The 13,919-nt window shown below is 43.6% G+C and overlaps 1 protein-coding gene across 2 annotated transcripts in view; it reads right to left on the bottom strand.

The window, feature by feature from the left end:
• KLF7 (KLF transcription factor 7) overlaps positions 1–13,919 on the bottom strand; it is a 65,662-nt gene that overhangs the window by 29,908 nt on the left and 21,835 nt on the right. For both annotated transcript variants that reach the window (XM_064718415.1, XM_064718416.1), the window contains one exon: positions 4,488–5,100. In XM_064718415.1, coding sequence (XP_064574485.1) covers positions 4,488–5,100 — 613 coding nt within the window. The remainder of the gene's footprint in view (positions 1–4,487; positions 5,101–13,919) is intronic.

Below are 13,919 nucleotides of genomic sequence, written 5' to 3'. Positions count from 1 at the left end.
TGAGGTGCCCAACTGTTGTTTCTCAGACTTGAGATCCAGTTGTATCCAATCCTGGTTTTGGATGGATAAAGAAAAAAAAAAAAAAGCAAACCTTCTGATACTTGTAAAATGCAAATCCTAGCAGAACCCCATAAGGGTAATTTTTTTAATCATTGTCCCAATCTTAAGGATTTCCTGGCCAGTTTTTATGTGCTGCATCATCCCCAGTCAGAAAGGACCCATGTCATCTTATACCTTTCCCTGCAAATTACTGCAAGGAAGGCTGATAGGAATGGTTTTGTCAGGAGATAGAAATCTCCAGCAGTTTCTGATCTGGGAGACACATCCCATGACTAATCTTTCCATAGGTCACAGGCCAGCTCACCCTTAGACTTATTTGCATTCAACACTCTCCAGCAATATCCTGTTTTCTAATTTAGGAAGTACTGATGATTATACATGGGGTTTGGCTCATTGGAATTCCTTTCCTCTCCACTCTCCATTACATTGACAATTCATCTCCATGCATGTGTGAAGGCAGGATGAAAATTTTCCTCTCTCAAAAGAGAGAAAATGCCATTGTTTGCACTGATGTCTGCTCCCCGAATAACTGTGAGAGAATGTGCCAGAGAATTACCATGACAGTCCTGGTTGCTCCTTCTTTAGATATTTTTACTGCACTGACAGGAAAGAAAACAGGAAGAAAGGTGAGCTAGACGTTTGGGAAAACCTGCACTGGCAGTGTGGCTTTCCCAAACCTCTAGCTCACCTTTCTTCCTGTTTACAGGCCCAGCTGCTATTTCTTACCGAGAAGCTTCTTTGCTGCACTCTGACAGTCAGCCCCACCACTGCTCTTAGCTCCTTTACACACCCTTAACTTTAGATGCACCCTTAACTTTAGCTTGCTGTGAGTTCAGTCAAATATTTTCATTTCCCTTTCCATACAGACAATGTTTTTTCCTTTCCCTTCCAGATTAAATTCTCTCCCACACAGATGATTGTTTTTCCCTCTCCAAAGGTCATCCAGAAGGTGGTTTCATAACCAGTTCGACCACTGATGGGCCTTAGAGTGCTGTCCTGATTCTCTTGCAGATGAGATGTGGGACAGTAAGTGGAAGATGCACCAAGTGAAATGTGAAATGTGGGGTTTGATGGTTCCTGGGCTTCCCAGCAAAGTAAAACCCCAAGAGAGGATTGTTCCCAATCTAGCAAGCTGCTATCAGCCCGCGTTGCCTGCAGCCCAGCCTGGCTCATCCCGCAGCAGCAGGAACAGCAGCCAGCGCCTGTCTGGTCAGCCTTACATATGAATGAAAGGAATGCAGCCTCCTTCCGCTGCCTTCCACCCCCCAGCCGCTCCCCAGCCCATGGCTGCTTGTTTTCATGCACTGCAGTAAATCCCTTTGATCCAGCAAGTGGACTTTGCACGTGCAGGCTGAGTGACCAGCCCACATCTGCCTCAGTGCCTGAGCCCCACACTGGGAGCTCTTTGTGTGCCGGGCACTCACTCCCTTCCACAGAGCCCACGCTGGCACACTGCTCTCGCATGACACACTAACGAAACACCGGCCAAAGGAAAATATCTTGCAATCATTTCAGGCCCTCTGGCTCAGCCACTGACTAAGCCAAGTGGCTACTAGCCATTGGCACTGCTGGGTGCATTTGCAACCCACAGCACACTCAGTTCAGGCGTGAAAAAAACAAAGCACCCATGGAAAAAAGGGCTCCTTGTCCCATGCCCTGCAGGCTGCATGGGAAAGGACACAGCCCTGACATTTATAATTCAGTCCCAAATATCCATAGCTACTCTGGATACATACATACATAGCTCTGTGTCCCACGTTTTCACCAGAGGCAGGAGCTCCCTGTGGGGAACCCCACTGAAGAGGTCAGTGTGAACACATTAGATGTCCTGATTGTACCAGCTCTCATTTAAGGCATCCAGCAGTCAGTGTGTTTTTAGGGAACAGAGCACGCAAGCAGTATGAAGGAGTCTGAATGACTCTGTGCTCCAGACTCAAATAAGCTGTTTAGGCAAGCCTATCACACTCCTTCCCTCGATTTACTCAGGTTGCTCCCAGGATGTAAATGTTCACAAGCAACCTGCTTTCCACAGACAAAATGAGAGACAGGTTTTCTGCTCCCAGGTTCTGCATCAAAGATGTGTTTTAACAACAAGGCTGCATTCAGTCCTCATCCCCATGCTTTCTACAAAGCGGTGCACAGCTAGGACATGGATAGGGGCAGAGTGGTTTTACAGCTGTTAGGATGAGAGAGATCATCATTCCAAGCTTGTATTCCCTCTTGTTTTTTGTCTTCCTGCTTTCCTAACAACCTAAGCTATCTGCTCAGGACATGGTGAATGAAAACAGAAACACTCCCATAATTTGGGGCTGTTTAAACCTCTGATGGTTTAACTGGCAATATCAGAGCTAGCTGATCCCACCAGGTGAAGTGCTGGGAATGGGAGGTCTGGGCTCTGCACCCATCCAGGCAGCTGCAGTCTCATCCTCTGGTAAAGGTCTCCCCTCTCTGCCAGCAAAGGCAGACGTGCCTCTCTCACCACATCCAGCACTGCTGTGGATGGGCAGGCTCAGCACATCATGGCACCACCTACAATCCAAGGCTATTCAACAGAAAGATCACAGGGCCAGTGAGAAACGTTTCTCATTGTGGATTAATTGTAAAACATAATATTTCATATGGTAATGTTAGAGGGGAAAGGTTTTGGCCTCATAAAATTCAACCAGGCCTAAGGCTGGGTTCAAAAGCATGCAAACTCTTACAAGATTTTGACACCAAAGGTTTGAGGTGCTGAGAGATTAGAAGTTCTTGTAAGTGCTCCTCATGATTCCTTGTTCATATCCCCATTTGCATGACTACACCAGGAAAACTTCACAAGTTCACCCTTTCCACACTATTGTGTCACATCCCTGACTAAGCTCAGGAAAAGCTGTGTAAGACACATCACTTCCAGCTTGAGAATGAACATGAGGTCATATCAGAACAGACAAGATCACTGGGTCAACAGCTCTCACACTCTTCATTTGTGCTTTCATGGAAGCTCCATCACCTGCTGGAAGGCCTTGGCTGGAATGTCCCACTGGCTAGCCCCAGCAGGGACAAGCCCTCACAGCAGCATTGGTGCTACAAGGAACCAACATTCTGACCATTATGATCAGAACCAACATTCTGATCATTGGTGCTGATTTTAAAATTATTGTACTACTTTCACTGGCTTTCAATCACTGAATCACAGGTGAGGTCACTCCTGGCAAGGCAGCTATCCCCAGTAAGAGCACTAGAAAGCCCATATAAAAAGATCAATGCCTTTTATGTCTTACTATGATTTATACTTCAGACCATGTAACTTTTACAGTGCTGCCTAGTATGTGATGGATGCAGCTCTCTTAACAACCCACATATTTATCTGATTTACTGTGTTGGTCCAACGTGTTATTTTCTACCTTGCAAGAACAACCTTGCTTCTAGGAATCTGCCTGCATGATAAGATCGTGAACTAAATGTGCAGTTATTGTAAGAGACCACACATTTTACAGTAAAATTGAGAAAACTGATTATAGCAATCCCTCTGGAAACAAGAATAATCACATGATAAGACAGTGCTAATGGGAAGTTATCATCTCTCATCACGTGTGAAGCTTAGAACAAAGCAGCAACGTGTGTGAACTGCATAGCTATTAATGCCAATGAATACCAGCTGAAGAGCTGCTGGGGACTATGAAGCAATGAGAGGAGGGAACCTGAACAGGCAGCCTAAGCCAATTCGGTATGCTTCAACCAGCTTACACACAGATATATATATATCACATTTGTAAATGTTACCCAAAATAACAACCTCACATCTATCCATACAGCCCATTCCCTCTCTACCTACATTATTTCATTCAAACTCCATGTCATTCTTTTATTTGTTCTCACTATATTTTAGCACTGGAGAAGTCCAAGATCATGAGTATCTGAAGGGTATGTGTCTCTGCATGCCTACACGTCTGCATACGCACATGCTGCCTCATGCACAGATTATTCCTCAGCCACATATTTAAGATCTGAAACACATTTCTCTTTCTCCCATACAAAAGGCACCAAAAACCTACCCACGCTAGTTTCTATTTGAAGAAAATAACATTTGTCTAAACTTTACATTTTTAAAGTTGTCTCGGGGAAGTGAGTGCCAAAAACCCGAAGTGACATGCACATAGTTTTAACATGAATGATACATCTACATCCCTTAGGTATCCTAAAATTACTCTGCATCAAGCCCCATAAGACATATGAAACCCCAACAGGTTAATGGTAGATGGTGAACTCCTCTGTTCTATTGAATAATGGATACATTTGCTGGACTACCATATTTTCCACTGTTCTGTTTCATAGACAGAAGCTTGGACTTTCAGAAGAGATTTTTTTTTCTTTTCTAAATGAGAATAAAAAGAGATGGTTACGGGTAGGTGGCAGGACAAGATGAGAGAAGCACCCTGCATAAGTACCTGTATGAGTCCTCTGGTGAGCCTTTAAGTGGGAGCTCTTTGTGTAAACTTTCCGGCACCCATTAAATTGACAGCGATGAACCCTCTTCTTGTTTTCTGGGGATGCTTCTGTCCCTGCACCTCCTTGCTCACTGTCACTTTGCCCACTTTTTATTGTCCCCGCAGTCGCTGTTGCTACCCCCACTTTCACAGAGCTGAGTGAAGTTTTCTTGGCCACCAGTTTCAACGTCACTGTGCCATCCACCGCTGAGAGAGTCTGTGGGGTTTTGACGAGGTGGCGGCTGAGCTCCGGAGAGGAAGGGGGGGTTAATGAGGTCACTGCATTGAGCTGGGCCTGGTTGACGGCCGTGTAGCCTTCTGTGGAAGAGCTGGTGGGCTGCGAGCTGAGGCACGTCTCAGACAGCAGCTTGTCACGGGAGAGGATGATGTCCATGCTGGCGCTTTTGTCACACGTGCTCGTCTCCACTGGCAAAAGGATGGGCTCCAGCCGCCGTATGTTGTCCTCTGCATCTGGGGCTGAGGAGGCATGAAGGAAACAGTCCAAATCCTCACCAAAGGTCTCAGAGATCTTCCGTGGCTCGGTCTGAAGATATCGCTCTAACTCCAGGCATGTCTGCAGAAGGGAAAGGGAGATGGGAGGGAGAGAAATCGCTGTTAGAGAGAGATTGCAGCACAGCTGCCAACGAGGGCAGAACATGGTCCAGAGCCATTCTGAGACAGCACTCATCAACAGCAGCATCTTCTGGTGAGATAGTCACACCCTGGGAGACACAAAGGTTTGGCACTTGTTTGAGGCTGCTCAGAGAGAGTCTGGGAATACCCACATATGGTAGCAGGTATTATACTAAAAGTGAAGATACAGCAACCAGAAAGTATCCAATACATTTTCATTAAAGTCTATACATTGTTGTTCCATGGGCACCAGGGCCTTCCCAACTTAAAGTATAATCTGTCACTTCCATATCAAACTATCCTAATAGAGTCATCATTTGGCATGTACAAACAAAAAAGTCACCTTTCCAAATAACTGCTTCCTCTTCCTTCACAAACGTTAATTTTCTCTCCAAATTTAACTCAGTGTAGTTGGCTGGGGCCTAATCTTCCTTGAACAACACAATTCTGAAGTGTGACACTTTAAGATAGGAGGTAGAAAAGCTTCCAGTGAGACCACAGCTTGTTTAAAGGGCCTGAGAGAAGGAAAGGTGACAGAAAAAAACCTTTAACTTCTGTCAGTTTTAGAGAGAGTTTTGGCACACTTGGTCAAATGGAGCTTCCTGCGTACAGGACACCAGACTTGCACACAAACACACACTCATCCCTTTATTAAAAAGTAGGTGAAGTTTCAAAGAGGCTATCACATAAAAACGTGCTCCTGCACCTCCACAGCAGTGATCATCAGCACAAGGATGGGATGAACCCCCCTATGTGAATGTGTCTTATTATGAAGTGTCCTGAGCTTGCCCCAATAAAGCCTTCAGCCACCAAAGCACTGCCCCAGTGTCCTCCACAGCCAACACTAAAAACTTTTATTGTTTATAGAGAACCATTTGCTGCAGTTTCAGGAGCTTTTAATGGAGTTTATTAGCACTGTTTTTCATTTCTTGCAGCTTGAAAGGATAGCTGGTTTAATACCACCACTGTGATTTCACAGGGCTTGGAGAAAGAGACATTCTAACTAATACGTTTTAGAAACCTCTAAAAACTACTCCTCAGAGAACACTTCTACCAATATTAAGAAAGGGGTTTTAGTAAAAAATTTTTAATCTATGGGAGCTGGTGACCCAACTACATCTCAATCTGGAGAGTCCAGCATCTGATCAAGAAATAAAAGCTTCATATGACCAGAGGAGAGACAGAGACTTCTGCCTTCTGAGTACAAAGGTCTCATCAACAGGAATGTAAGGAGGCCCCACTGACAGCTCTCTAGGAACTGGCAGGTAATTTGAGATTATTACTTTCAAAGCTCCCACAAACAGCACTGTTGGTTGCAGATACAATGTGGAGGGATGTCTTTCAAGTTCACCACAAAATCTGCCACACTGTTGTTTCTTTTTTAAATAATAGCTGATTATAGATCTGAGCTGTAGAGATGGACACAAAGCAAGAGAACAGAATATATGCAGGTGAGACATGCTATACTTTAGCATGTATGTTATATTCAGAGGTATGAGACTGTCTGTACACAGGCCTGGGCGTGGGACACAATCAATTGTCCTTGCCTTAGCAACCTTTCTGTTTTCTTTATAAGGTGCATTTCTGGTACTATGAGAAAGAGCTTTAGCTAAGAGTCTGGTCTCTCCCCAGATAAATCCTAATGGGTTTTGGGAGAAGCTTTCCAACATGCCACATAGTCTTTCAGGAATAACCCCCACCACCAGGAGAGGCAATGTTTTTGAGTTCTTCACATCATGTAATTTGGGCTTTCTGGTCCACTTAGCGTTCATCCAATGGGGCAGAAACAGGTTTAGGGGCCAAATAAATAAAAGGCTTCCAAAGGAAAGAGCAAGCATAATCACAAATTAGGGGTGGAAAGGGGGAGGGCAGCAGCAGGGAGAAGAGACAAGGACTCAAGGCCATTAAATCTGATGACAGTGACATGAAATTTCAATTGCTGTGGGATCAGAAAGCTGCATGCCAGCTCTGGGCTGCCCATGGAGGGGAGGCGAGCAGGAGGTGCTGCTCCTTTAAGGCATCACTACCCCATGACAACAATAGTGGGCCTGACAGTTTTTCCAGCTTCACCATTAATTTTCCATAAAGAGCGGTTTCTCGATGAGCCCTTTTCAGGCAGAGCCTGATGCTTCACAAACCTGTAATTATTCCTGGCTCCCCCCTCCCGCAGCCACTGCACCTGTGCCATTTCAAGACACCAGCTGGTCATGTCTTGCCTTCTGCCTCTGAAATCCAAAACCAGAGGATCAAGCCCATCTCCCCATAGAAGGGGGGAGAAAAACAACTCAAAGAAACAATGTAATGCAGTCCCTCCCACCCACCCCCCTCAGCCTCTCCACCAAGTCAATAGCAGGGAAGAGCCTAGCAACTGCTGAGCCAGAAAAGCCCTGCACCTAATCTGCATGGCAGACAAAGCCTGGCCAGGGGCTATGGCCACAGCCCTTCCCTCACCTCCTGCCAGGGCCCTACCTGCTGCTGCACCCTTTTTTGGTGGCAGAAACAAAAAATCTTTCCCCATATGCACTTCCCAGCTTATTCCAAGTACCTTACAGGGCCTTCTCTTCTTGTGGTCCCAATCTCCCAGGGAGTGGTGAGGAAGAGTTTAGAAACCAGCCTGCTTTCTTCACTCCTTGCCCTGGCATGACAATTTTTAGGCCAGCTAAGCCCACCACCTTGTCTTGAGCACTGACCTAGAGAAACCAGTCAGGCTGAGACCACCAAGGTCCCCACTCCAGGCTAGTAGACCACCAGGAGGGGCAGAAAAGTTCTTTGGTCATCATTCTCACAAAGCTATTTGCTACTGAGCACATAAAAAGCTACTGGGGTTTTTTTTGTTGTTGTTGTAGCTGTTGTTTTTGTTTCGGAATTATTTTTTTTTTTGTGGCAGGAGCAGGACCACTGTCTACAGAGACACGAACCCAAGCTGCTGAATGATGGTGAATCCCTGTGGATCTCCACTTCCACTACCAGCCTGGTAGGAAAATAGTTCAAGAATATCTCTGACAGGAGTGAGCTGCTCTTGTCATGCTCTTATCAAACTTCTGCTAGACATCCAGCTTCTCCTCACCACTGGTGCAAGAGAGGCAGCTTTGTGTAAAGATGGAGTACACCACACGGGACAGGAGTCCCACTGCCCTTTAGCTGCTACACTGCAGGCAATGTGGTGGGTACTAAATTTTTTATCCAATGCCTGTATGATACACAGTAATAAAGAACTTTAAAAATTGCCAAGGGAAGAAGATAATGGCTCCCTTCAGGAACAAAATAAGAGCCATAAGACTGCTGTTGGCTGTCAAGCCAGTTCTACTGGCTAGGGATAAAAAAGTGTGACCACTAATTCAACCCATCTGCCCTGATTAATGAGGGTCATTCTCCTAGCACCTTGCTCCTCAATTTAACCAGTTAAAAGAAATGATGATTCATGGCTGACAAATAATAGGATGTGACTTTGTGAGACCCCATACTTGAAGTAAGCCAGATAGAAAAGGCCAACAGTATGGCATGTGGACAATCCTGTCATGGCCTTAGTCTGATTTTTCAGTTTCAGATACAGTTGCAAAAAGTCTCACTTCCCCAACAAAGGAACATTTCCATCACCTGCAAGAAATGCTGTGTGTTCCCTCCCAGTAACTCAAAGCATCTCTTTGCTCCCCATATTACACTATCATCTAAGTCCTCTGGGGCACATGTAGTGGCAGAATACACATGAACTGCACACCATGACACTTCCATGTGCAGTCCCAGATCCTTCACAAGGACAGGCACTGTAGAGCTCTCCTATGCCTGCTAAGGACCTACTTGTTGGTCCTTTCAGAGTTTGCAGTCACTGGTGCAGGAAAATTCAGTGCTCACTACGTTTGTCAATTGAGAAAGGTATGAGCTCTAATCTAGTTGGATTCTTACCTCTAAAGCTCATATACTGAAAGTAAAGATTATTTATGAAACACATTGAGTACGCTCACCACTATGAAATACAACTCAAGAGAAATCCAGTGTGTGCCTCTGACAGCAGAGATGTGATCCATATGTACCATTTTCAGCAGAGCTTAGTACTCACCTTACTCTACAGCCAGCAGAAATCAAGATTGTTTTGCCACTAACTGCAACAAGGAAAACAAACCTCAGACTCTGCAATCCCTCCCAGACTTGCAGATACTTGACTTGGTTCAGAGTCTGTATTTTAAGATATCTATCAGCTATCCAGGTTAAAGTTGATCCAGAACATTCAAAATCCAGACATGAAGGAACTGGAGTCATCACTCATGATGCTGATGTTTGACTTCATCACTCTCCCCCAGAGAGGAACCAGAAGAAAGGTTCTAGCTGGGACCACCAGCATTATCAGTGTGCCAAGCCTCAAGGCAGTGTATCTCCCCTTTAGAGAATGACAGGCCAGGAGCCTTTGCAGGGACACATGTTTGGCATCTAGGTTTGGGTCCAGACAGCTCTGGAAAACCTAATTCCACCTGATGAACCAAAATATACACCTAGTTCTCAGGGTATGAATCTAAACCTGCTCCAATGAAATGCAAAGAACTAGTCTTGGTTGACAGCCATGTTATGTACTGGAATTTCACCCATCCATACAGACTTTTGAAAAATAACAGGTCACTTGAGAAGCACCTGCCCATGTTGTGAAGTCTTTAAAGCACTCAAACTTCTGGGTGCTTTGCACAGGTAAAGATAGGACAATATGGCAACAGTAGAGTTCTGTCAAGGGTAAAAACAAAGTCCAAACACTTCTAATAATTTGAGGACAGAACATCAGGGAAGGCACTGTATCAATATGTTCATTGGCTTCCTCTGTTTTTATGATGTTAAAGTGTTTTATAATATCTTGATTCTGAATTTTTCTAGCAGATCATCAGAAGTTCCTATCTGGAAGTGCTAGTTACTTCTAAGTGCCATTTTACTGCAGATATAATTGGACATCAAGCACTGAACTTGGAAGCTATCCAAAACCTAATTAGGAAGTTGGATACTTAGATCAGGCTGTGACAGAAAATGAAAATGTCTAATGTGGCTGACAAGCAAGTCTGAACTACCAGGTCTGTTTACAATACTTGAAAGGATTCTCTTTGTAATTTACACAAGCAAAGCAGAGTTACACATGCAATAGTGAAGGTCAAATTTCAACTTCCATCATGACCCCATTGCTTTCCACTGGCATGTAAAAAAGGGGCCTCATCTGTAAAAAATGGTGAAAATATCAAGACTGCATTGGAGGAGAAACTGTCTCCAACTGAAGACAACCCAAAACAGTCACAGTAAGGTCAGTGGCACTGCTGTTCACTCAGTCTCAGAGCAAACAGTAGCACCAGGTCCAGTGCCAGTGTCAGTGTTTCATTGTGCACCAAAACAGCAAAAGCTCTGAGCGACACCGACACTTGCACTGCTGAAACCACAGGCAGAAACTGAACTGGATGTTGTGGGGCAGCACTGAAGTTAAGAGGAATAAAAGATTCAAAACTTACCTGCCTCCCCTGAAATGCCATGCTATTTTTTTATCCTGAACTCTAAAGCAAGATTTGAACAATGGATCTTCTTCCCACTGCCAAAGGCCTTCATTGCTTCCTGAGCAACAACAACAAAGCCCAGTACTCTTGCCCATCTATTCCAAGATTGTCATCTGTTCCCACCCAGCTGCCAAAACCTCCAGCTTTTCCTCTTGGCAACTTTTACTGGGCAGTTGCTAGTCATGAAAAAGCTGCAGCACATCAGAAGCTTAACATTTGGGACAGAATAAAATAAACAGAGTTTTAGTATTAAAATAAGTAGTTTTGCAAAATACACTTGGGAAAAAATGGAAAACTGCAGCCTGAAATGAAAGTATATAAGAAAGTTTCAGGTGATAGCAAATACTTTCTATTGCAAACGTTTTAAGACAAAACTATTCACGTCTTGCATGTCTTGCATGTCACACGTCTTCACAGCACATCTTGCCTATGTGTTACATAGTTCATTGAAAAAAAAAGAGAGCTAAAACAACTTTTCAGATACCACCATAAGATACTTATTGACAGCTCACTTGTGGTACATTTTTGTATGCATGCTCCTAATCCCCTGTATATACTAAGGAAATCAAGTTAACTAGATGCTCAGCAAAGAGGCTTTTGCCAAGTGCAAAAAGCAGGCACAGGCACAGTCAGCAAAGAAAGATCATATGATATGAAAGACTTGTTTTCCTGTGGTAACTTCAACATACGCCTGAGGCATCAGGCCAGTCCTCCCTAACACTGTCCCAATGGGTCACACCAGCCACCAGTCTGAAATGGACAAGTCTATTAATTCTTGACTCCCCTACACAGGACTGAATCTCTGTTTGCTAATTTCTTCAACACAATAATGGCCTGTGCCCATTTTCCCTCTTGGTCTCAGCCCAAAGAATGAACCGTTAAGGAAGTGTATTTAGCCAAACCAGCCCATTCACTGTTATTCATGCACAACAGCACTCTCAATAAACCCTTCTACCATGACCCAGATGGCTTTGTCCCTGGATCTTCTCCTCTTATACTTCTTCAGAGTGTTAGAAATCCTGAAATCAGAAGCTTCAACTGCATTCAGCAAAGATAATTTTAAAGTAAAAATGTGGATATAAAGGACAGAATCACTACTTTCATATAAACATGACTCATTTTCCTGTTGCTCTGGGGCATGATGTAACCAGGGTTATCAAATATTTTAATCAGACTCTAAAGATCAAAAGATCAAAATCAACCTTACCAGAAATTACCAATTTTCACCAGCAGAAATGGGAGATAACAAATGTCTCAAATAGGAAAAAAGTCTGAACCCATAACTCTGACCAAGGAGTAAAAATCAGCCTTTGTTCCCTAACTTGGTGATAATGAAATACAGCTTTATCTAACTAATATTCTTTTGAATGGACAAGCCGATTTTTTTCAATAAAAATCTGTGGTATTTGGGCCTTAAGCATAGAGAATGGCAGTGCACTTGTTATGAGATACTGAACAAAGGACTGCAGCTAAGCGTGGCTGAATTTGATAGGCATCTAGATAGGAAAAAAAAAAAGGATGAAAGAAATCTGCAAACACTGAGCCAGGGCTTTGGATGGCTTTTGTTGTTTTTTTTTTGACCGTTTAAAAAAGACAGAAAAAATATCTGCAACCAGTCACAACAACAAAAAATAGCATCAATGTCAGCAAAGGATTAAGGATAGCCAAATCAAGAATTCAAAGTACGAGCAATCCATTGTGCTAGTATCAAAATATGATAAAAGCCATGTGTGCTGGCACACCATCACATACCCTGCATGCTGCCATACAGTCAAGACAGCAAGTAGCCATACAATGACCATTTGAAAAATTATATATAAAGTAAGAATGTTTCAAAATGTTTCTGAAGAGAGCATTTATTTATATAACAACCTTGGATGGCTTTCAGTGAGCTGGCTAGTGGCCCTCACTGCAAACTTTCCTCCAAACTTCATCAAGCCTGTATTTAACCTGTTGTCGTCCAGTTTGGAAGCAGCTTTGGTTTAGCATTATAAACAGCAAAAAAACACAATTAGTTCCTTGAATTGTCAATCCTAGCTGCCACTGAAATCAAAGGATCAGGTTCAAAGCATGCCCCAGAGTGTGGTAAACTTCTCACAGGAAATGGATACGCAAAAGCAAATGCTGACGACTGTGGAATGTACGAAGCAGAGCAATATTTTAGGTCTCGATCCTCAATTAAGATTCATCCTTAGAAAGTATTGCAAGGAGGTTACACAGCAGAATTGGATTCCTTGTAATTACTCTGGTTAGGTTCATGAATGAAAAAATGTATTCTTTAGAGACATTTTATTAACATCCAGAGGTATCTTAACATTTCTTTCCCAGCAGCTGACACAAACTTACACAGCAGTTGCGTTTGCGCACTCTCAGGCAACAACAGCATGTTCATAAGCACAGTCTGTCACAATGAGCTTATTAAACCAAACCTGGAGATGTGATCAATACACTCAGTACACACACATTTCCTAAGAGTCCTGGGTTGTGAGTCATCTCGTCTGCTCTGACCTAAAAATATATTAAACAAGAGGATGCATAACATTGAATTCCTAACCCCAAACGTGCAATTCCTCATACTGACTTTGCGTGATCAACATTTTTGTGCTGGGACTACTGTGTCTACCCTGCCCATTCATTATCACATCTCAGGGCTCAAAAAATCTTTTGTATGTTCCCTTTTGTATTATTTTTGGCTGTGGGGAGGAAGAGGTGGGGACCTGTCTGGGAAACAGGAAGCAGGAGGGGAATGCGTTGGAGAATAAGGGCAGAACAAAAAAGAATAAAGGAGCATTTATACCATTTCTAAACGATAATAAACATATAGGACCAAAGCCTGCCTCCAGCCATGTGGGGAGCAGTGGGCTGTTTGCCTGAAGTTTAGACTTTATTGGGAGCACAGCAACTGTCCAAGTGTATTTACAAAAAGTCATGTGCTGCCTTTTTCTTTGATTTCCTTTTAATCATTTGGGCAATTTGTTATCTTACAAGAGCAAGAAGATGCGTGTGCTACTGTGATAAATACGCCAATCTGGGCAAGGAAAAGAGAAGACAACAGACTTGAGTTTTGCTGTTGCACCAAGAAAAAAAAAATTCAGACTAGAAACAAAGTGATGGGAAGCACAACCGGATTCTCAGTTGGGGTAAATCAGCACCGAGCAGCCCCAATTTCATGGTTCCTGTTTACATCAGCTTGGGACCTTGCCAACACTCAAAATCCATGAAATGCTGCTCTTGATTAGCACCA

Source organism: Zonotrichia leucophrys, chromosome 7 (assembly GCF_028769735.1).
Source record: "Zonotrichia leucophrys gambelii isolate GWCS_2022_RI chromosome 7, RI_Zleu_2.0, whole genome shotgun sequence".
Lineage (NCBI taxonomy): Eukaryota > Metazoa > Chordata > Aves > Passeriformes > Passerellidae > Zonotrichia > Zonotrichia leucophrys.
The sequence above is the reverse complement of the archived record's forward strand: the minus strand, read 5'-3'. Positions and strand labels throughout refer to the sequence as shown.